Raw genomic sequence first — 24448 nt, 5'->3', positions numbered from 1 at the left:
ACACTAAAAATTGATACCAATATATTCAAACTTATTATCGCCAGTAATCAAGTGTAAACCATTACCATTTGCATTACATTTCAAACAGCACCTAAATTTTTAGTCCCTCCTTTTTAAGTTCCTTTGCAACACCAGTAAGTCAAGTATATACAACACCAGTATGTCAAGTATTTACAATACATAAGTATCTCGAGAGTTCTCATGGAAGCTCTTTGCAAGTTCCACTAGGTGGCTAATTGGCTATACAAGAAGCTCTCTGTTGTCCTTTCCACATACCGCACAGCTCTACTAGCATGTAGTAAGGAATACAGTACCGAAACAAACAATAAGATAGGCTTCAGGTACGAAGTCACTTTTCGCATGCCACAAAACTCTACCAGCATGTAAGGATTACAGTACCAAAACTATATATAAGGCAGACTTTGCGTATGAAGTCAAGAGCTCTCCTGGAACGACTGTGAGCGCGACATCGCCGCCGGGTTCGCCTGCAAGACCTGAGCAGCGTCCGACCTCTGGCCCTTGCTCTCGACCTTGGACTGGAAAGGCTTGATGAAAGTGCCAGGGTCTCCGGGCTTGATGCCGAGGGTGGCCCATATCGAACTCTTGGCGGCGTCATCAGGGTCATCGATCCGGAGCGTCTTGGGAACCCACAGCGACTTCTCTCTTTTCTCCTCTCTCAGCGGATTGGTGTCCCTGGAATGCTTGCCCAGAGTAGGAGACCCGTTGCCCGAGCAGCTGCTGCTGTTGCTTGATGGCGACGGCGACAGCGGCGGCGGCGGCGGCGGCGACACGCAGACGTTGGTTCTGGTCCATGGTACGTTCCAAGCCGTGGCTGGCCATCCGGAAAAACAGCCCCAGAGCCCGGGTGGCACGAGAGGGTATGGAAACGCTGGACTAGGAGGAGGTCTTGAGCCTGGCATCATGGGAGGGTTCATCCATACAGCTGAGCTAGTACTGCAGCTCTCTGGAGCAGGAGCAGGTTCGGGCATGCTTTTACCTGGCACCATCACAGGCACGTTGCTCCATCCTACATTCCAAGGGTACATGAAAGGGGTTCCAAGGTAATACTGAGGCACTGGGGCAACCCCGTTACAATGAACTGGTGCCCCGTTCTTGCCGACGACGGGGGCCATGGTTTCAGGCACACCGTTGTATGGTGGTGTGCCGGATCCAGGGTTATTATTATCTTCCCTGTTTTCACCTCTTGCTGTTGGTCCTCCAGGGCTGTTGCCGTTCTGCTCATCAATGTTCAGCGCCGACACCATTGACTCGCAAAATGGTACCTCATGCCCAAATTTTAGGACCGTTCCATTTCTACTGGCTGGCTGTGTCGGGGCAGGTGGAGATGATGCAAGACCTTCAGGGAGCACTGGCTTTGATATGTCCACTCTAGGCCCCAGCATACAGTCAGGGGCCATCAGTAGTTGACGGTAGTGCAATGACGCGTTCTTACTCTTGCGCCGCCCGGCGCCAACAGGTACGTTCCTCATGGTGCCCCCTGCAGTCCAGTACCGCTGGCAGTTCTTGCAGAAGTGCCTTGGTTGATTAACGTTGTAGTTGTTGTAATAGCAGAACTTTGTATCCATGCTGTTGCACCGAGGGCAAGGTAGGATCTTATCTGGCTTCTTATTAAGTGCCCTGTCCTGGCCTGATTCCTCATTTGATGTCTTCTCGTTCTGCCCCTTTGCATCTGATGCTGCTTTATCTTCGGCACTGTCCATCGGTCCCTCGTCTCCTTTCTTGTGCTCCGACTCCGAGGGAGGTAAATTGGCTGGTTCTATATATCCATGCGTTGGTGATGCGACGGCTTCCATTTGTTCATCTTTTTCCTCTTGTTGTGCGTCAATTTTCATTTCGTCGTCATGTTCCTTTTGTGGCGCATCAACCTCCATTTCATTACCCTTCTCCTGTTGTGGCGTGTCAACCTTGGTTTCTTTACCCTTCTCTTGTGGCATGACAACCATTTCATTAGCATTTTTCTCTTCCTTCTCATTGTGTTGATCCTACAAGATTATAGCAAGAAGCTATTATATATCCGAGATTTTCAATAGTGCAGTGTAGCAGCAGGCCAAATAAAAAAGGCTACCAGCAGATATAAACAGCCATAATAGCAACTACGATTTGTAGCATTTTTTTTAGTATTAAAACAACAGAAAACAACAAATATGTGTAGAAGATAAGTACGTAGTGCTACTTTAGAACCACTAATAATGTACTCGTAAGTTCACCATAGGTATATATAGTCTTAGAAATCCGCATAGAATAGAACCACAATGTCCGTCAAGTGTGGCAGCGTGGCCTCTTCCATAGACAACGCGAAGGTACATAAAGCGGAGAAAGATGCACACCCTAGCATCGACAAACTTAAATAAGGGATGATTCAAACCTCACCTCTTAATCCTTTTCCTCACACACACTCCTAGGCGGACCTGTTTAGTGTCACTTTCCTGATCATACAAAGTATACACGTCCCTGTTGAAGGAATCAAGACCTCTTTTGTTTCAGGATGAAAAGCGACAAGGCCATGGTCCACGGAATGGAAGGAAAGGACCACTCCACCCCAAAAGGAAGCTACACGTTGCACTGATTTCTACATTTGGACTCGTTAGCAATAACCACTTTGAGGAAGCAAAGCGAGGAGGACAACGCCCTACCAAATATGCCTATTGCTACTGTGGCATGGGCTGCCCCATCTGCCCCACAACGCGTGCTTCAGTGTGGGCTTCGCATCTGCAAGAGGTACTGTGGAATCGTGTGTCATGGTCATGGAGGATCGGTGTTTACCTAGACGCTGGAATCGTGTGTGCTTCTCAGTGTTGTCTATATCTCTATTTTTGTTAAAAAAAAATCGTATCCTCTAAAAGATTATTCTCTCTATATCTTTCTTTTCAACAACTTTTATATCTCGTCCTCCATATATCAAATATGACGTATTTTGCTTTAGATTTTTGTACGCACATATTTGTGTGTCCTCAAATACTTTATATATACTTTAGTTTTGTTTGATTCGCAGTCTAAATTATAAAAATGATTAGAGAAAAGAAGAGAGAGTCTCTGTGTATATCGAGGATAAAGGAGTGTCCTCTTCGGTATTCAGAGGTCGTTGTCGAAGATGATTCTTTACATAACATCCTTGGAGACTTTCTTAGAGCAAGACTAATAATATAGCTAAATGATAGTGGTACGGATCATTGCAACTTATCACTTAGCCTACTTGTATAGTACTCCTTTCGTTTCGTTTTAGTTGTCGCTGGATAGTGTAAAATTGAACTATCCAGCGACAACTAAAAAGAAACGGAGGGAGTAGTTAGTTCTTCACTAGTAACATATAGGCCACATGTCTATCATAATTTTTTTATCCCTTTGTCTAAGTTAATGATAAGTTTATAGTCCGTTTCTTCTCTCTTCTTTTCTCGCTCTTCCATCTCAACATTAGTTTGTTTAGTGTTTATTATTATAACTGTTCTTACTCGTGATGCATCCATCACGTCAAAACGAGAGAGAGATAAAAGTGGTCCAGACTCCAAACTTCCAAGCATAAACTGTGTACGGGCGGGTTTTTTTTGGTGGGGCGTGGGGGACGCTATTCTAACCCATTCAGGAATTGTTCGGTTAGAAGTGGATTGAGGGGATTAAAAGAGATTTAATCCCCTTCTATACAAATCTAAATCTAAATAGGAGAGGATTTAATCCGCTCCAATACCCCTTAAACCTCCTCAAACCGAACATGCCCTCATGGACTTTTTTAGGTCTATCCATCCATTCATAAATCCTAATCGAACTTGCCCTGATCTTGATCGGCCTGTACCTCGTAGCGCCCACACACACACGATCTCGCTCTATTTTTAGCTTGCGCTTCCAAATTCTAAACAACCTCAGACGAGATTCCCGACACTAAATTTAAAACGGAAAAGTAAAGTTAAAAAGAGCGCGTAACTGAAATTGAACCGCCGATCACATAATCGAATCGCCTGCAGCGACATGACAAGTCTGCCACTCGCTGGAGTGACAAAGTGCAATCGAGTATACTAAACTAACCTCATCCACCGCCGCGGCAACCTCCGGCGCCCGTGGCTGCAGCTCATCCTGCGGCGGGTCCTCCACTTCCGTGGTTCCCGGGGCGGTTTCAGGCCCCCACGGGATCACCCGGCCGAAGAGCTTGATCCCAGGATCCTTCTGATCCGACATCCTCGTCCTGCTCTGCTCCCGCCTGCGAGACCGACAGGAACGCAAGCCGCTGCTGACTACGCGCTCTCGAAGCGGCGAGAGGAAGGAACCAAGCTGGAGGAGAGAGACAGGCTGAGGCAGTAATGGATATAGTAGCGGGGTGTTGCGGAATTGGGGGAAAACAGAGGAATTTGAGATGGGGTACTAGCCTTAAAAGCGTTTCCTCCGAGGCTCCGAACCAAAAGCTCGTGAGGAGTTGCAAATACATCCCCACAGAAATGCAAAAATTGATATTCTGACATGGTACGAGAGATCTAATGATCCTTTCAAATCTAGCTTAAACAATTTTCCATTCAAATTTAAACATAGCTCAAACTTCAGAATTCCTTTACTGTCTGTATAATACTACCTTCGTTTTCGAATATTTGTCGTCGACTAGTTTATTTTTAACTAAAACATAACAAATAAAAAAAATAGATAGAATATCTATTTTCTCAATCTTCATCTCTCGAGGTTGATCGATTTTCAAAATTGTGCCACACGATGGAAAACCGAGGGAGAGTTGTTGCGGGATTAGGTTTGAATAGTTAGTAAGCTTTTTTAGAGGGGTTACTAAAACACATGCGTATGAATTTTAGTTTTCTTTTAGACAACTGTTATTGCATACATGTTAATTGTGCATCTGGTTTGTTGCAATTTATATAGGCATAAATTTGTTCCAGGAAATAAAAAATAGTTAAACACAACTATAAACCAGAAAAAGTCTGATCCATGTTGGCATAAATTAAAGATTGTTAACATTATTTCTATAGTCAGATAAGGATAAATATTGATTTATTATGATGCAACAAATTATAAAAAAACAATAATTTACTTATACTAGTCTGTATACAAGAGTGAAGTCTGAAATCATAAAAAAACTAAATACCACAAATATAGGAGGTATTTTTTAAATGTTCGGCCCGGTTTTGTAGTCTAGGATCGGGAATCGGGAAACTGGGATAGCTAAAGGTTGAGAAGTTATTTTTATGCTTGTGTTTATTCATGTACTTGCTTAACACTAGATCTTCTAAAAAATCACTTCAACTTTTTTTAAAAGAAAAAATCAACATGTTCGACCCAAGAATTTAGAAAAAAAAAACTAAGATGCTTGCATATGATGGTACGTACCTTTTCCTGGAAATTATAGGAGTTTAGAAAAGTTAAAGTTAAGACAAATCCAAAATGACGTAGTAGAGAGTCGGGTATGGTAAATCAGACGGTAATAGCTTTGGCATGGATCTTTAGAAAAAGAAACAGCTTTGGCATGCATTTGTAATACAAAAATACAACAGCAACAAATAAAAACCCTTGTACAAAACAACAACAAACAAAAGAAAACTAGGCCGTTACAAAAATTCTCCAGGGTCCAGGGGTGTATATGCGACTTGGCACTTTCTCTGGGGGCACGCAACGCGAAAACGACTGCGGCGCACGATCCGGTCTGCGATCGGGTGACGCCGTGCGCGGGGGGCAGCTGGCGTCCAGGTCAGCGGCGCGGGCGCCCGACAGCCACGAGTTTTCGTGGCTGGGAGGCCGCGCGTGTGACGTCAGCGCCGGGGCGGCATGCCGTGGGCGAATCTTGCGAAAAGCGGAGCGCAAAGGGGCGGCCACCAGCCCCCGCTTTTCCTACTCTTTTCGTCTTTCTTTTTGCTCCCTTTTCGGCGAGAGAAGAAAAAAAGCGGGCTGCACTGCTGCTCGCAAGTCGCATCACGTGTCACGTGCCGCTGTGCCTTTGTCTCCTCTGTTCTGATGGGCCCGAGTGGCCCTGGTAGCTTGGCAACGGTTGCACAGTGCACTCAGCTGTGTCAACCACTACGCCACTACGGCATGAGTAACCCCTGGCTAAAGGGTTTAGTTAGAGATGACAATGGGTAAATATCAACCGGCTATTACTATCTCATACTCATACGTATGACACAAAATTAATCTTACCGGGTCACCCATATACACTAGTGGGTACGGATTTACCCCCATACTCATACCCATATGGGTATGAGTCACCCATCGGGTCACCCGTACCCACAAAAATTAAACATCTATCAAAATATTATACTATACAAATGTCAAGTATATCCATATAAATACCATTACAAAATTTTATAGCATCATTTAACCATCCATTCAACACACCAAAGATAATTGGATAAAGTAGTAACACTAGGATAGTACTACATAGCACATTACATGTTCCATTACATGGTCATTAAATTATCGTTAAGCCTTCTATGACATTATGGTCTAAAAGATTGTTAATAGTAAAAAATATGGATGACTAAAGTCCAAGTTAATGCTTGGGCTAAGTTTATATTGGGTATTTTATACCCACGGGTTAACGGGTATGGGTAAAGGCGGAACGTTCTAATACCCGTTTATCCATTGGGTGAAGATTTTTGCCCAATAACATACCCATGGGTAGAATATTTAGCCCATATACATACCCTAATGGAGTAAATACCCATCGAGTATCGGGTCGCGGGTACCCATTGCCATCTCTAGGTTTGGTGCTAGAGGGCCTTCGGCTTGATCTCGGCTCTAAGTAGAAATTAAGTAGACACAAATCATACTCTAAGCCATACGGTCTAAGGGGCACGGTGACGCCTTCTCACAGTACTCAGCCAACTCCAGTATTCGAGGCAACCCTTATTGAGGCTATAAATAGGATAGTCTATAGCTTCACGTAGACAGGTGAACACTTCACAGTTTTCTCTTTCATCACGGTATTGATATTTGCCTCAATCAACCCTAGGGACATGGGATTATTCTCTCTCCCGTTCGACTTGTATTCCCTACTGCAAGCACTTAGGTGCAAAAAATATAAGTCTCATTCCCCTCTGCTGGAAGTAAGACTTTGTCTTACCCGAACCAGAATAAAGACTTATGTCATCTTGCATCACACATCTGGGTTAGGGACACGTAACATTATTTTACTAGTCGGTTAGGTCCACGGATCCAAACATCGACAATAGGATTATAAAAAAGGTGGGATATGTGTAAAGTAACAATAATAAAGTTTTTTTAACGGACCACTACTATATAGTTTGTTACGACTAGGACAATAGTCAACTAGTTAGATCTCTTCTCTACTTTTGTAGTACTCACGGTCCCACGATTTCACAATCGTCGTGCTCGTCAAGTGGCGTGGGGTGTTATCTCTCAGATAGATGGCGAGAAAATAGCTAAATACAACACGACACGAAGTTGCACACAGAGCAACACTTACGTATAGTATCACCTCATTAGCTGAAAGAGGATGAACAATCGAATGAGCTATAAAAAGGGTTAGTGAAAGGGAAATGGCTTCAACATTTCCTATAAGGTCCCGTTTGTTTCCTTTTATTTTGAGGAATTGTAATTTTACTAATGGAATAGGCTACTTTTTTTCAAATATGACATTCCACCACTTTCCAAAGTTATCATATAAGCCTATCTCAAATTTATGGAGTGAGAGATGGAAATTTATTCTATAGATTTACATGCTATTTTCCAATGTACAACTTATAACACACTCTTCTACTTGCTTCGCTATAACGTAAATGTAGTATATAACTATCTCTCTCATATGATTTAGGATAATATACAAATATATTACATATATAAATATATGAACTTAATTAGTTTTGTCTAAATTATAATTATTAAAATGAAATTCAATTCCAACGAAACAAACGGGGCCTAATCGATTTTGGTGTTTGACGTCCATTACAAAACATATGGACTAACTGGTTTGTCTAGTGGATGTTTTTCTCAGGTGCATAAAGTTCAACATAAACATACGGAGAAAAAGACTTAAGGGAACTCTACAAAGTTTGGAGCATACAAGATTTGGTGCAGCCAGTGGCGCACCAGACACTGTCCGGTGCCTAGGCTGCAGCCCTCCGTGAACTGGTCGCTCTCGTGTTTCCTCAGCGCGCGTCCACTAAAATTCATCGGACTGTTCGGTGCACCACTGGACTGTCCGGTGAGCCAACGGAGCAACGGTCAACTTTGCCCAACGGTCGACTTGCTGACTGTGGTGCGGTCAGCATCGCAGAAGTCAAGAGTCAATCTAGAAAGTCAGAACACACCGGACTGTTCGGTGCCACAAGAAGATAGAAGACTTCAACGGTCAACAACTCCAAACCCCAACGGTCGGCTGATGTGGCACTCACTAGACAGTGAACAATAGAGTGTCCGGTGCACCATCAGACTGTCTGGTGTGCCCAGCGACAGCAAAGTCAGCCAACGACTAGGAAGTGGTTGGAGGATATAAATACCTCCCAACCACCACCATTCAAGCCATCCAAGCATTGCAACTTCTCCATTCAATACTAGAGCAAAAGAATAGACTCCAAGACACAATCAAAGCATCAAATCCTCTCTCCAAAATCAAATCAAGTGCTTAGTGACTTGTGAGAGGGTGATTTGTGTTTCCTTTGTTGCTTGGTTGCATTCTTCTTCTCATTCTAATCTTTCTAAGTGCTTTGTAAAGCTAGCAAGAGACACCTAATTATGTGGTGATCCTTGTGGGGTCTTAGTGACCCGCGTGATTAAGAAGAAGAACTCAACCAGTCTAAGTGACCGATTGAGAGAGGGGAAGGGCTGGAATAGACCCGTCCTTTGTGGCCTCCTCAACGGGGAGTAGGTTCTTTGGAACCAAACCTCGGGAAACGAATCGCCGTGTTCACTTATGTTGATCTTCATCACTCAATTTGTTTCTCCCCTCTCCTCTCTCTTTAAAGTTCTCTTGCTCACATCGTTTTGAGTTTGCTCCCAAAGTTATCCGCATTGATTGAGAAACTCATAGCAAGAGAAACGACCTTCCTCACTCCGAGTTTATTTCTAACGCTAACCCTGAGTGTAGTGCGTGTTCAAAGTTTATAATTTTCAGGTTTCGCCTATCCCCCCCCCCTCTAGGCGACTTTCAATTGGTATCAAAGCCAGGTTATTCATTAGAGTTTAACAACTCGAAGTGATGTCGGGAGAACACGCCAAGAGGGAGATGGTGACCGGGAAAAGGTTGGATCTTCGGGGAAGAACATCAAAGAAAGAACTCCATCGAAGGAGGCCGACGACAAGAGCAAGGAGGAATCTGTCGGCTCCATCAAGTCACATAGGAAGGGTGACAAGAAGAAAAAGAAAATGAAGAAGGTGGTCTACTATGAGACCGACTCTTCATCACCTTCCACCTTCGACGTTGAGTTCACATCTTCAAAGCGCCAAGAGTGTAAGAAATATAGTAAGATGCCTCTTCATTATCCTCGCATTCCTGAACGCGCTCCTCTACTTTCCGTACCCCTAGGTAAACCACCATATTTTGTTGGTGAAGATTATTGTATGTGGAGTGATAAAATGATGCACCATCTAACCTCACTCCAGGAAAGCATATGGGATATTGTTGAGTTTGGAGCACAGCCACCACAGGTGGGCGACGAGGATTACGACTCCGATGAGGCCGCCCAAATAAGGCACTTCAATGCCCAAGCCACCTCAATACTCATTGCTTCCTTGTGTTTTGAGGAGTACAACAAGGTGCAAGTATTGAAGGGTGCCAAAGAAATTTGAGACGTCCTCAAAACAATGCATGAAGGGGACGAGGTGACCAAAATCAGCAAGCACGAAATGATCGAGGGAGAACTCAGTCGATTCGTCCTCAACAAAGGAGAGGAACCACAAGCAATGTACAACCGGCTCAAGACGATGGTCAACCAAGTCTGCAACCTCGGGAGCACCAAGTGGGATGACCATTAAATGGTCAAGGTTATTCTTAGATCTCTTGTTTTTCGTAATCCCACTCAAGTTCATATAATCCATGGAGATCCTAGATATAAACAGATGCCTCCCGAGGAGGTCATTGGAAAGTTTGTGAGCTTTAAACTTATGATCAAAGACTCCAAACACATTGTCAACTTAGAGCAAGGCGCCACCTCCACACCCGAGGTGCAACCCGTTGCATTTAAAGCAATGGAAGAGAAGAAGGAAGAGTCTACACCAAGTAGACTCCCAATCACGCCTCCAAGCTCGACAATGAGTAGGTGGATCTTATCATCAAGAGCTTTTGGCAAATCCTCAAACAAAGAAAGGGGTAGGACTAGAAGCCTCGCTCCAAGAGGGTTTGCTACAGGTGTGGTAAGTCCGATCACTTTATAGTTAAATGTCCATATACAAGTAATAGTGACAGGGACAACGACAAGAAAGGGAAGAAGAAGATGGAGAAGAAAAGATATTACAACAAGAAGAAGTGTGGCGAGGCACACATGGGGCGGGAATGAGACTTCGACGAGAGTTCCACCGACTCCTCCAACGAGGACGCTGCCAACATCACCGTCAACAAAGGCCTTCTCTTCCCCAACGTCGGCCACAAATGCCTCATGGCTAAGGATGGCAAAAGGAAGAAGGTACATTCTAGAGATACCCCCAAATACACTACTTCCGATGATGAGGGTAGCTCTAGTGATGATAATGATGATTTAACTTCTCTTTTTGCAAACCTTACCAAAGATCAAAAGAAAAAGATTAATGAATTAATAGAAACCATTAACGACAAGGATGATATCTTGGAATGCCAAGAGGACTTGCTCATTAAGGAAAATAAGAAGTCTGTTAAGCTAAAGGATGCTTATGCTCTTAAAGTAGAAAAATGTGAAAACTTGTCTAAAGAGCATAATATTTGCAATGATTCAATTTCTTGTCTTAAAACTAAAAATGCTAGTTTAATTGCTAAGATTGAAGAATTGAATGCTTGCAATATTTCTACATCTACTTTTGAGCATGTCACCATTTGCACTAGATGTAGAGATGTTAATATTGATGCTATGAATGATCACCTTGCTATGGTTAAAGAACAAAATGATCACATAGCTAAACTAAATGCTAAAATTATCGAGCATGAACTAGAGAATAAAAAATTTAAATTTGCTCGTAGTATGCTTTATAATGGGAGATGCCCTGACATTAAGGATGGCATTGGCTTCCAACAAGGGAGCCAAAGCAACATCGAGCTTAATGCCCCTAAGAAAAGGCTTTCTAATTTCGTTAAGGGTAAGGCTCCCATGGTTTAGGATAGGAAACCTCATTCTGTTTCTAGGAAAATCAGTAGAATTCATGTTAGGAAACCTCATTCTATTTCTCATCGTGCTTTTATGAATAGTAATGAGGCTTCTAGCTCTAGGCATACAACTCATATCAAATGCCTAAAAATAAGATTGTTGATGCATCCAATGAGCATAGCATTTTATTTAAGACTTTTGATGCATCATTTGTGCTTACTAACAAATCAGGCAAGGTAGTTGCGAAATATGTTATGGGTAAACACAAGAGTCCTAAGACTTGTGTTTGGGGTACCTAAGGTGCTTGTTTCTAATATGAAAGGAGCCAAGACCGTTTGGGTACCTAAGAACAAGGCCTAAATTAGTTTTGTAGATTTATGCATCCGGCGGGACAAGTTGGATAATCGATAGCGGGTGCACAAACCACATGACAGGGAAGAAAAGTATGTTCTCGTCATATGAGAAAAACAATGATCCCCAAAGAGCAATCACATTCGGGGATGGAAATCAAGGTTTGGTCAAAGGTTTGGGTAAAATTGCTATATCTCCTTACCATTCCATTTCTAATATTTTTCTTGTAGATTCCTTATATTACAACTTGCTTTCTGTTTCTCAATTATGCAAAATGGGTTACAACTGTCTTTTTTACTGATGTTGGTGTTACTGTCTTTAGAAGAAGTAATGATTCAATAGCTTTTAAGGGAGTGTTAAATGGTCAGCTATATTTAGTTGATTTTAATGATAACAATGATGAACTAGACACTTGCTTAATTGCTAAGACTAATATGGGCTGGCTCTGGCATCGTCGACTTGCTCATATTGGGATGAATAATCTTCACAAGCTTCTAAGGGGGGTCACATTTTAGGACTAACAAATGTTCATTTTGAGAAAGACAGGATTTGTAACGCATGTCAAGTAGGGAAGCAGGTTGGAGTTCATCATCCACACAAAAACATCATGACGACCAAGAGGCACTTGAGCTACTCCACATGGATCTATTCGGCCCGATTGCTTACATAAGCATCGACAGGAGTAAGTATTGTCTTTTAATTGTGGATGATTATTCTCGCTTCACTTGGGTATTCTTTTTGCAGGAAAAATCTAAAACCCAAGAGACCTTAAAGAGATTCTTGAGATGGGCTCAAAATGAGTTCGGATTGAGAATCAAGAAGTTTAGAAGCGATAATGGAACGGAGTTCAAGAACTCTCAAATTGAAGGATTTCTTGAGGAGGAGGGCATCAAGCATGAGTTCTCTTCTCCCTACACACCTCAACAAAACGGTGTTGTGAAGAGAAAGAATATAACTGTAACATCCCAAAATTCTAACCTAGGTTTGAAACCCTAATCTGAACCCCCCTTCTTCTTATCTATCCCCAAAACTCCCTTAAAATTTTCCATCATATGCATACACATTGTTTGGCCATGAACACCTCACTTAGATTTTATTTTCCAGCACCTAGATTATCTACTAAATACATTATTCAAAAAGAAAAGAAACAAAAATGGAAATGGGATTTAGAAAATAAAAAGAAAAAGGGAAAGCTTCTCCCCCCTCCTGCTGGGCCGGATCCGGCCCATGCCGCGGCCGCCTCCCCTCCCCCTCGCGCCAGCGCTCCCCCCTTTCGGCCCAATAGCCGCCCGCGCGCTCCCCTCACTCTCTCTTGCTGACGAGCCAGCCCCACCGGCCAGCCCCTCTCTCTCTCTCTCGCGCTCCCTCTCGCTGGCAGACCGGCCCCACCGGTCAGCCGCGTCGTCGTCTTCCTCGCGTACGATGCACCGTCGTCACCTCCATCGCCGCCCCCTCGCCGCATAGGAGAGTTCGGCACCGCCCCGTCCTCGCCGCTTGACCATGTCCTTGCCTAGTACCGCCCCGCCGTGGAGTCTCATCGTCGCCGCTGTGAGACATTAATGCCGGCGTTGTGCACCTCACCGGCGCCCGCCGAGCTCCGCCGCTCCCCTCCCCCCCCCGGGCGCCTATAAAAGGGTCGCCTCGGGTGCCTCCTTCCCCGCACCGGCCTCGACCACCACCCTCCTCCCCTCGCCCGAGCCCAATTCGCGAAGCGCCACTGTCTTCTCCCTCTCCGGTGAGTTCTCCCCCCTCTTCTCTCTCCCTCTCCATTGGTCCAGCGAGCGATTAAGTTAGCCTACCAGCTTCCTCACATTGCCGCGAACTCAGAACACCACTCTCCCGCCCCAATCCCTCGCCCAAAGCTCACCGACGGTGATCCCCGCCGCGGAGCTCCGCCACCTCCCCGCGGACAGCCCCCTCCCGGCCCCCTCTGGCCAAATCAAGCCTACCCGTAGGTCCGCCAACCTCTCCCTGTGCTAAGGCACCTCCCCGTGGCACAAGAACCGGGTCACCGGCGGCGAATCGCCTCCGAGCCCACCGGCGGCCGGGTTCTTTCCCCGCGGACGACCGGTTCGCCCGTGCCGTCGACCCACGGCGTTGTTCCCCCCCTCCGCTCTCGCTGACGAGTGGGCCCCGCGGTGACGCCGTCGCTCCCGCGCGCCCGCGTCGTCTCCCCTGCCTTGGGCCGCAGCTGGGCCGGCGCCCTCGCGCGCGCGTGCCCCGCGCCTGGCTGGGCCAAACCCCCCCCCGGCCCACCTGCGTAGGAATTCCTTTTCTTTTTCTTTTCTTCACCCTTTTCTCATTTAATTAGTATTCTTCAATATTTTATGCACCAAAAATTATCCAAATGATTTCTAAAAGTCCCAAGTAATAATAATGTTAGTAAATGACACACTACAATTAGTAAACTACTGTTGATGTATTGTTTTATTGACTGTTTTACTAGAAGAAGCGGGGACCACTGATCCGGAACCCGTAACCCCGGAAGAAGGGCCGGAGCCCGATCTCCCGGAAGTAGATCTTTTGTGCCAGGAAAGCTTCGACGAAGGCAAGTCCATCCTTCCCTTGATGCATAAATTACCTATTCTTTCTACCACTGCCTAGGCCGGGAATTCAGGGTGGGATAATTGCATTGTGAGTGAGAGATGGCCCGCATTAACATATATATTTTGGATACGAAATGTGGGTTGGGAAAAAGGGCAATATGTTTCTTCAAATAAGGTCTCTTTTTAAAAGGTTATGCGATGAAGGGTATTCACCCTCATCACCTTGAGAGTGGGATGATCAGGGACTCCCTGGTTTAGGGGAGGGCCTAGGGTGTTGGCTCAGCTGGTTTAGGCGTGAGCAGAAGGATTGTCCCCTCATATAAGGACCGGTTTGTCATCTTCACTACCGTACTCTTTCGTAGTACAACCACTCGAGACTATGTGGGCAGTCACTCAATCTGAACTCGTGCGGTCCGACCCCAGAGTTATGAAGGCTGGGGAGCACCGGGAGGATAAGGAGGGGGAAAGTTTTGTCCGGTTTGGACATGGTGGTGGCCTGACTCCTTCCGGATAACCGTTAAGGTTAGGACGTACGAGGAAGGAAAGAGATCCGGCATTCGGGTCTCGCGACGGTGAGATCGCAGAAACCAGACTAGTGGGTAAAGTGTACCCCTCTGCGCAGAGTTGAAACCTATTCGAATAGTATGTGTCCACTGGTATGGACGAGTCTGGTATGGTATGATAATTAGAGATTTTCTATGAGTTCCATGAACAGGGAAATGTGTGGGTAAGTGGGTGCTGAGAAAGAAAACAAGGCCATGGGAGCGGGAAGCTCAGTGGTGGTTGAGTATTTTGTTACTTTTAAGTCTTTGGGAAAAACCTTACATCAACTGCCTTTCTCTAAGAAAATGAAGAGTGACTTCAACTCCACCAAATAAAGCATGTATGATATAGGTCTCTTTCTCTTTACGGGAGCGGGGTGGGCTTGCGGAATACCTAGTGTATTCACCCAGATTTATTTATGTTTTTCAGCAGCCGAAGACTTCTTTTCTGCTATGCTTGATTGAGAGGGCTGTGTCTGCACCCAGTTCTGCCTGTGGCTTGGGCTAGTATATTTTCCTACTGCGCTTCTTATTTCGGCTCTCTCGAGCTTGTACCTCGGTATTGTAATAACCTTTATCTAAACTCTGTACTATTTGGAGTAAGGAATGTGTTTACTGGCCTCCTGGGACTAGTAATTGTATCACATTTGAGTCCCAAAGGATCGGGACGCTTCAGGTGGTATCAGAGCCATAGGACTGGCCGTAGGTCGCAGCCCTGACCCTAAAACTTGCCCTAAGAGAAAATACCTCTTACCCCAAGAAAAGTCTTCTCTCCTCTTCCCCGTTGTTAACAGACCTTTCTTTTCCTATTCCAGATGGAAGACTCTCTGGCCATTAGGACATCCTACTGCTCAGAAGTGGAAGGGTTCCCACATCTGTTGCGAAGTTGTGCGCTTCGCATGGGAGTCTGCAAGAAGCCAGAATACGTCTGGAAGGAGTATCTCGAGAACGGAATGGAGAAATGCTTTATGGCAGTCTACCTAGGAGAAAGCCGAAACTATCCGAACCATCCTTCTTTCCAAGTCACTTTTACCGGATACCGCTTCCCAGATACTTGCCAAAATGTTGCCCGAACAGCCCTCCGACAACTATGCCAGAGCTACAACAAGGTGATCTTTGAAACCCCCCTTCGCTACTTCCCACCCAGCAACAAAAATACACCCACCTGGAGGAAAAGACTTCAGGCCCTGTCAGGAGGAGATCCTATTGAGGATGACCCCACCATCGTCTACATGGCTGGATACCTTCACACCCTTGATAATCAATATGATGACCTCACCCTCCACTGCGCTTACCTAACCTCCCGGGTGGAAAGCCTGGAGCAAAAAGTCAGGGAACTTTCAAGCGAAAAGGCATCCCTTCAAGAGAGCCTCGAGATAGCAGAAGGCGAGGAAACCAATACCTGTGAGGCCTACCGCACTCTGAAGATGGATTATGACAAAAAACTGAAGAAGCTCGCCCCCGCAAGAAGAATCCGCAAGAAGACCAAAAGCCAAGGATGTCAGACTGAGTAGAAGGAGGAAGCCCCTCCAGCCCTACCCCCTGACGGGATAAGAAACTCATCCGACACCGAGGAGATGTCCCTAGCTAGCCTTGATGACCTTCTCAAGGAATTTGGGGACACTTTAGAGAAAGAGTTCGGAAGTACCCTCGATAGCACTCACGTGTAATGAGGTTATGGTAGTTGTGTGCTGCATTATGTAATGACCTGATGTAATGAATAAAGTAACTAGTTGAAAAAAATTGGCATGTGCATGATAGTAACTCTTCTCCCATGGCAGATGGCTTCGGATAAAACCACGCCTACCGCCTCCGGGATTGGAGCAGGTTTCCCCCTAAGAGCTGAAGGAGAGGCTGGCAGAGAAGGGAGTGAGACCCACCTCCCCGCACCTCCGGAACTACCACTAGACCTAGCCCAAGTTCTAGCCAATCAAACCCGACTCATTGAAGTCCTCACTAGAAGTCTGGAAAACCAGCGCCCAGGTGGTGGAAGGCCACAGGACAGGATGGGGGAATTTTTTAGACTCAAGCCTCCCACGTTCGCGGGGTCCAGCAATCCCCTCGATGCAGATGACTGGCTTCGCACGATCAAGAGGAAACTAGAAGCCATCGGATGCCCCGAAAATCAGCGTGTCCAACTAGCTGCTCATCAGCTTTCGGGAATGGCTTTAGCATGGTGGGACACCTTCAGCGAGGCCGTCAGAGATGCTACCTGGGCAGAATTCGAAACAGCCTTCCGTGAGCACCATGTACCCCAGGGGATAGTTCAACTCAAGCAGGATGATGAGTTCCGGGAGCTAACTCAAGGTGGGAGAACAGTCAGTGAGTATGTGCACAAGTTCAGAGAGTTGGCCCGTTACGCGCCTGACGATGTCAGCACCGAGTCCAGGAAGATGGCCCATTTTCTGAAAGGACTAAGACCCGAGCTTAAGACCATCCTTGCCAGCCAAGACTTACTCAACTTTTATCACCTCTCCAACAAAGCCATCCAAGTGGAAAGGGCAAAAGAGGAAGAAAAAGGGCACCTCAAGAGGAAATTCCAAGTTCTCCGAGCTTAGCAGCAAGAACGTCACCAGAGAGCTCGACCCTTTGGGCTTCCACCCAGGGGACCAAGCTTCAATAAACCATCTAGACCCACTCTGTCCCGCTACAGTCAGCAGAGTCAGAGTTCCCTTCAGGCCCCCTCCGTTGCAAGCAATCAACCGCCGGCAAATGCCTGTTGGCACTGCGGAGACCCCAGTCACTTCAAGAATAACTGCCCCCAGTTGAAGGCACCCGGAACTACCTACTCCAACTCGGTGAATGGCCCCAAGATTCCCTCGACACCTACCTCCAAGGCACCTCTTCCAACAACCAGCAGAGCAGGACTCAGTACCAGGGCAGAGCACGAGTCAACCACGTCGACGCTCAAGAAGCCCAGCAAGCTCCGAGAGTAGTGCTCGGTTAGTTCCTTGTTGAATTTACTCCCGCTACTGTGCTTTTTGATTCAGGAGCATCCCATTCATTTGTAGCCACTAAGTTTGTGGAAAGACATGGCATCCCCTCTACACCCCTAGCTATCCCTTTGGTCACCCGAACCCCAGGGTCAGACCTTCTATGCCAACTCAGGTGCTCCCAAGTCAGAATTATTTTAAGTGGGGTAGTGTTCCTGGCAGACCTAACCGTCTTGCCATCCCAAGGGATTGATGTGATCCTAGGAATGGATTGGCTAACTAAGCACAAGGGTATCATAAGCTGCGCAAGTAAGACCGTCCTTCTCACCGACCGCCAAGGAAAAGCAGTTGCCTATCAGGCCCAACCGCCCACCAACGATCCAATGATATTTAATCTGGCAGCAGAAAACATGTCCGTAATAGAAGAGTTCGTGGATGTATTTCTAGACGAGTTGCCTGGGATGCCACCAGAAAGAGGAGTGGAGTTCTATATAGATCTCATTCCTGGCACTGCGTCCATCGCAAAGAGACCATACCGCATGGCCCCCATAGAGTTAGCAGAATTAAAACTCCAGATTGCAGAGCTGCAACAAAAAGGGTACATCCGTCCCAGTTCGTCTCCCTGGGGAGCACCCGTCCTTTTCGTTACCAAAAAGGATGGGAGTATGAGAATGTGTATCGATTACCGGTCCTTGAATGAAGTTACAATCAAGAATAAGTACCCTCTCCCTCGGATCGACGACCTCTTCGACCAGTTGCAGGGAGCCAAATATTTCTCCAAGATAGACCTCAGGTCAGGATATCACCAACTGAGGATCAAGGAAGCAGACATTCAGAAGACTGCATTCGTCACCAGATACGGGCAATATGAATTCACAGTGATGCTGTTTGGGCTAACAAACGCACCCGCCTTTTTCATGAACCTCATGAATAAGGTATTTATGGAAGAGTTGGATAAGTTTGTCGTGGTCTTCATCGACGACATCCTCATCTATTCCAAGAATCGCAAGGACCATGAGCGTCACCTTCGAATCGCTCTCGGAAGACTCAGGGCACATCAACTTTATGCTAAGCTTAGCAAGTGTGAGTTCTGGTTAGAAAAGATAGCCTTCCTGGGCCATATCTTGACTGCAGAAGGGATAGAAGTGGACCCATCCAAGGTGGAAGTGAAAGCTCTCTTGTGAGTTTTGGTGTTTGGATGACAACTCAATTAAAGGACTAACAAGTGTACTAAGTGTTGAACAGGTGCTTAAGGTAAAGCCTACAGGGTTCAACACAAGTGAACAAATGTGATTGTCCAAGAACTGGATAATGGATACATAATGGACATCACAAGTAAGATGGACATTGCATAAAGTGAGACTCGGGTGCGTAGCTCGGAGACAACTGATCAAGCCAAGGACGGAGGCAAGAAGAGCTTCGAGGTACCAAGTGCACGGGAGAAGGTCAAGGAGGCTGAGGAACCCAAAGCCAAGGGTGAAGAAGAAGGCTTGCAAAGTCAAGGGTGATCGAGTTGAGAACAGCTACGACACATCAAGGTTCACTACATAAGGACGTGACTTACAACCAATGAGGTAACAGCTACAGTTATGTGGTGTAAGTCATAAGGCTCAAGATCAAGCTCTAAGAAGGAGATCAAGGTCACTAGAAGGAGAACAAGTGTCAAACCAGAACTGGAAGCAACCCAAAAGAGCTAAGTTCACCTTGATCTTTAGTTTGGGTTGTTCCTATGTTTAGAGATGTTCTATGTGACCTTTGCAGGATGTTGGAGCCAAGAAATGTCAATCTAGATCAAGTCAAGTCGACTTGATGATTTATGAGTCCAACATCAAAGCTCAAGCATGTGAAATGCTATAGAAGTAATAATTACGAGAAGGTATGTTTCTAGACTTAGTACATTAGTTTTTGTGTACTAATATGCTTGTCTAAGTGTTAGAAACAGAAGGAAGAAGAAAAGGAAAGAGGTGCAAATGGTTTGGCTGTGTACATCCAAAACTCAGCTCAGTCTGGCACACCGGACTGTCCGGTGCGCCAGGCTGAACTCCGGTGAACAGGCCGCTCTCGGGAGAAGTTTGACGGCGTGCGGCTATAATTCACCGGACTGTCTGGTGAGCCAACGGTCGGCCGCGCAATCCGCGCGTGACGCATGGCCGAGCCAACGGTCATATGGGGGCACCGGACTGTCCGGTGCGCCAACGGCTCCAAGACAGCAACGGTCGACTGCGCCATTTTAGGAAGGAATTTGGGCACCGGAAGGTGTCCGGTGGCACCACCCGACTGAAAGCTGATATTGCCTTCCAAATGAAGTCCAACGGCTCCTAGGCCCGTTGGGTCTATAAAAGGGACTCCTAGGCGCCTCCAAGAGAAGTACAAGCGCAACCAACAAGTGTAGACTTCACTGGAATCAATTCTCGCTCTCCCTCTTGTGTGTAACTCTATAGTTTGTGTAGAAGGCACAGCTATAAGCCTTTAGAGAGAGGAGTAGTGCTGCTAAGAGCTAGAGCAAGGTCTTGAGCGTATCGTTACTCTGCCAGGGTGCTGCCAAGAAGTTTGTAAGCAGCCGCGGTTCTGTTGTAACCCCACTCAATAGTGAAAGGCTCTATCTGTCATACTGACAGATCTGAGCAAACGGAGGAAGGAGTTGAAATAGACTCCAAGCCCAGGTGTGGCTAACTCCAACGAGGACTAGGCAAGCATTTCAGGCTTGGCCGAACCTCGGGATAAATCCTTGCGTCTGTGTGCTCTGTTCTGTATTGTATCCTGACTCTCTGTCTTACTCGCCTTTATATCTGCACTTCAATACTTATCTGTGGTATAAGCTTGATTTGAAGTGCAGGACATTTTGAGACAGGATCTTCCATTCCGCTGCAACCTACTCGAAGAGTCTTCTCACTCCACTGCGTACTAAGTCTTCGAGTAGAGTAAGAATTTAAGTTTTAAAGTAATAAGTTTTATTCGCCTATTCACCCCCCCTCTAGGCGACATCTAGATCCTATTCCCGGGTCAAAGGGAACTTTCAATTGGTATCAGAGCTAGGCCTCTCCAGTGTGGGCTTAGCCGTCCGGAAATAACGATGTCGTCACAAGAGGTAACTGTAGAACTTCTTTTAGGCGATGGCTCTAATTACAAATCTTGGTCTGTCTCTATTTATAATGCCTTCTTGAGTGTTGATCCTGATTTGAGACAGATCTTTAGTAGAACTATTTTTCCATCTGATATTAGTAAAAATCCCTCTAATGATGAACTAAGATGTTTATCTCTCAATCACCGTGCTTGCAACATCTTAGTTGATTCTCTTTCTAGAGGTGCTTATTTTGCCATCATGAGTAGTGATAATGATTTATTTGTTGATGCTCATGATTTATGGAAAAGAATTAAAGTAAAATATTGTGTGGCAAATTGTACTCCCTATATTGCTTGTGATGCTAACCTTTCAAAGGGAGAAGATCAAGAACGATGGGCACCCAACGATGAATCCACCTCGTCGACAGGTTTGGTCTCCACTAATAATAAGTGTTTTATTGCTAACAATGATGGTGGAGACAAAAGCCATGATGTGGAGGAATATGAGGATGATAGCGAGGATGAATCTTCATCACCTCAAGGTACATTTTCCTATTTGGCTTCCACTGACATTAATGACAGGGAAAATGAGACCGATGATGTGGAAGAAGAAGAGATTCGCCATTTCTACATCCATCTCAACAAAGAGGACAAGGCACTCTTGGTTAAGCTGTTGAGAAGGAACAAGGAACAAGGCGAGACGCTTCTCAGGCTAGAGGAGTCCCTCATCAAAACCGACAACAGCCTGGAGAAGATGATCAAAGAACATGAGAAGCTAAAGCGCTCTCATGATGATTTGGTCCAAAGGTATGAACATGTTTTAATTGAGCAAAGAAATAGTCATGATGCATTGTCTAATATTGCTCAACTTAAAACGGAAAATTCTATGCTTAAGAGTCAAGTAGAAACAATGGACTTAGAAAAACGTGCTCTAGGTAAAAAGTATGATATGTTGTCATATTCTCATAATAAATTAGTTGATGACCATATCATGCTTAATGTTGCTCATGAGGTTATAATTGCAAACTTAAATTCATGTGAACCTCATTCTCGCACGTGTGCGCATTTGAATTGTATATCATCATGTGCTAACCCCTGTTGCTCAAAAGAAAGCCAATCATTGATTGAGCAACAAGTTTTAGGGTCACAAAAGAAATTCTGTGGGAACAAGAAGCAAAGACAACTGAGGAGAAGACACATTGCTCAACTCTCTCAAGATATCCACGGGCGCGTGGTGAAGAAGCTTGAGAAAGGAAAAACTGTAGCAAGTGTCAAGCTCAATAAGAAAAATGTTCCTAAAGATGAAGAAATCAACATGAGCTTGGAAAAAGGTAAAGGTTCAATTAATCATGTTGTTTGCACTGACCTTCTCTCCATGTCATTCAAGTACAAAAAGGGAAAAGGAGGTGTTTCAAGTGCAAGAAGTTAGGCCACCTCATCGCGTCTTGTCCGTACAAAGACAAGAATGAAAGGACAAGGAGTTGTTTTGGATGCAACAATAAGGACCACACGATCACTTCATGTCCGGTCATGAAGAATCAAGGATGTGCATCCTCCAAGGTGACCCTCACCAAGGAAAATGACACACAGCAAGCGTCATGTCAGGTTGAGTGACGCTTCTGCTACAAGTGTGGTGAGCAGGGTCATCTATCCAAGGTATGTTATAAAGGTAAGATTCCTAAGCAAGTGAATTTGTGTCAATCTTATTCGCGTAGGAGACCCAAATCATACACTTGTGCTAGATCTATAACGAGATCACCTAGAACTAGCACAAAGGCAATTTGGGTACCAAAGGCACATTTAGATGATCATTATGGACCCATCCCTAGATGGGTACCAAACTGTGCTAACTAGACCATGCAGGTGCCTTGAGATGGACTGGAGACCATGGGAGAGCTTAAGACGGTTATCTAAAACTCTATGCTTAATCTGTTAATAGTTTTGGTGTTTATTGACCCAAGGTTGATTTATTGTGAAACACTAATCCCATGTTCATCTCAAGTGAAATAAGGTGTATAGGTCCTGAATCATTATTGGTGAATCAAGTAAAGGACTTTGATGAGAATCTACAACTTGCTCTCCAAAGGATGGTACCCGTGTATTTTAAGTACATAATTGCAATTTAGTATTGCTCTTAAGTTGGCTTGTTGTGCTACCTGTCTTTGGAGTAGTTATGCTTTATGATTGCCTGTGTTAAATGAATCATAATGATGTTTGCTTAATCATGACTGGTGCTATATAGGATATATCTTTTGAATCATTCATGGGTAGCTCTTTCATTTGTTATATCCACATCGATTAACTCTCTCGGTGTATATGGATAAACCTGTAACTTTTTGTAAGTCATGTTGTGTGCAATTATGACATTTTGTTTAGTCCATGTTCACATGATTACCCTAGTTTGGTACTGTGTGAATTTCAAATCCATGTCGTGCCCTTTTGAGCTATGAGATGCATGAGCAAAAGGAGCCCTGAATTGGTGATAACAAGTGCTCTCATAAAGGCAAAGGTATGGAAAATGGAACTGTGCAATTGTATTGAATATCTTGAAGTTCCATTGATAGTGATCATAGCTGTGTTCTTGCATTTCATTGGTAGTATCGTGGCTTAGGAGACTTATGCCTTAAAATGTTGTTTCTTTTGGTGTACCTAAAGAACCTTTTTAACTATGATGTGCTTAGACATGATCATGTTGTTTTTCAATTAGTATATGTGATGCAATGATAGTTAAGTATGAAGCATGTCTAAGTTGCGTGTAAATGTTATACTTCCTGTGAGTATTCAATTGGCTTAGGTGCCACTAAGGCATGCATTGTTGTATTTAGTCAACCTTTCATTTAGCCTTCAATTGGTGTTAAGTGGCTTTTCATTTGATATTCAAAGTGGCATCTTTGTGTGATGAAATTGGTAGAGTATGCCTTGACCAAGGTATGTTGTGATCCCCTCTAATTCTAAGGAAGCTAGAATGTGCAAAGTGCAAGTCATTCAAATACTTGATGCACAACTTGAGGGGGAGCACACATAACTTGTGTCTTTTGAGACTAACTGTTTCTTGAGCAATCTTGTATAGTCTCTAGGTGGAAAAGAGAAGATAATCAAGAAATGGAGCAATCAGGACTTGGGTACCTCTGTAAGTCAAGAAATTGGTATCTCAAGTCGTGAGTAAGTGCATATTTTTGGATTGCTCATGCTCTATAATATCTGGTGATAATAGATGCTTATTCTTAAATATCATGGAGCTATGATATTAAATGAACTTTTGCAATTGGTATCTTTCAATTAGTAGCCGTGATAGTTTGCTTCAATTGACATCTTTTGATAATCATTAGAATAGAAGTTTCTTCTTATGCCCAATACTATAACTTGTTCTAAGTTTGGTGTCTTAGCAACAAGAAAAGGTTAGGATAAAGAATCAGGCACAAGTGTGGAGAAGCTCTCGAGAGATTAAATACTTTCAAGATGGGAAGTGCACCACAACATGGTAAAGGTTCAAAAGGAAGTATTAATCTTTTTGCGTATATGTATCTTACTTAAATGTTGGTGGTGCATATGTTCAGTAAGTAAGGGGGAGTGTTGATAGTGTGTTTTTCCTCCTTAACACCCTGCTGTCCCTTGACATCATCCTATGTTTTTGCTTGAGTATAGTTTTTGGTGTTTGATGTCAAAGGGGGAGAAGTTGTGCATTAAAGCTTATCTCAACCTGAGAGGAAAGCTTATCCTAAGGGGTGATGTGTTAGTTTGAGCTTTGCCAAGTTTGATATTCATATGCTTCTTGCAGT

General features: G+C 44.7%; 1 protein-coding gene across 1 annotated transcript; it reads right to left on the bottom strand.

Annotated features, from left to right (window-relative positions):
• Positions 1 to 24: 24 nt before the first annotated feature.
• LOC100275712 (cyclic dof factor 2) lies at positions 25 to 4444 on the bottom strand. Its single transcript, XM_020549614.3, has 2 exons — positions 4039 to 4444; positions 25 to 2003 (listed from the first exon to the last, which is right to left on the bottom strand). Exons 1-2 carry the CDS (start codon positions 4186 to 4188, stop codon positions 435 to 437), a joined length of 1719 nt encoding a protein of 572 aa, XP_020405203.1. The 5' UTR covers positions 4189 to 4444; the 3' UTR covers positions 25 to 434.
• Positions 4445 to 24448: the final 20004 nt, after the last annotated feature.

The sequence above is a fragment of the Zea mays genome, chromosome 3, assembly GCF_902167145.1.
Source record: "Zea mays cultivar B73 chromosome 3, Zm-B73-REFERENCE-NAM-5.0, whole genome shotgun sequence".
Lineage (NCBI taxonomy): Eukaryota > Viridiplantae > Streptophyta > Magnoliopsida > Poales > Poaceae > Zea > Zea mays.
The sequence above is the reverse complement of the archived record's forward strand: the minus strand, read 5'-3'. Positions and strand labels throughout refer to the sequence as shown.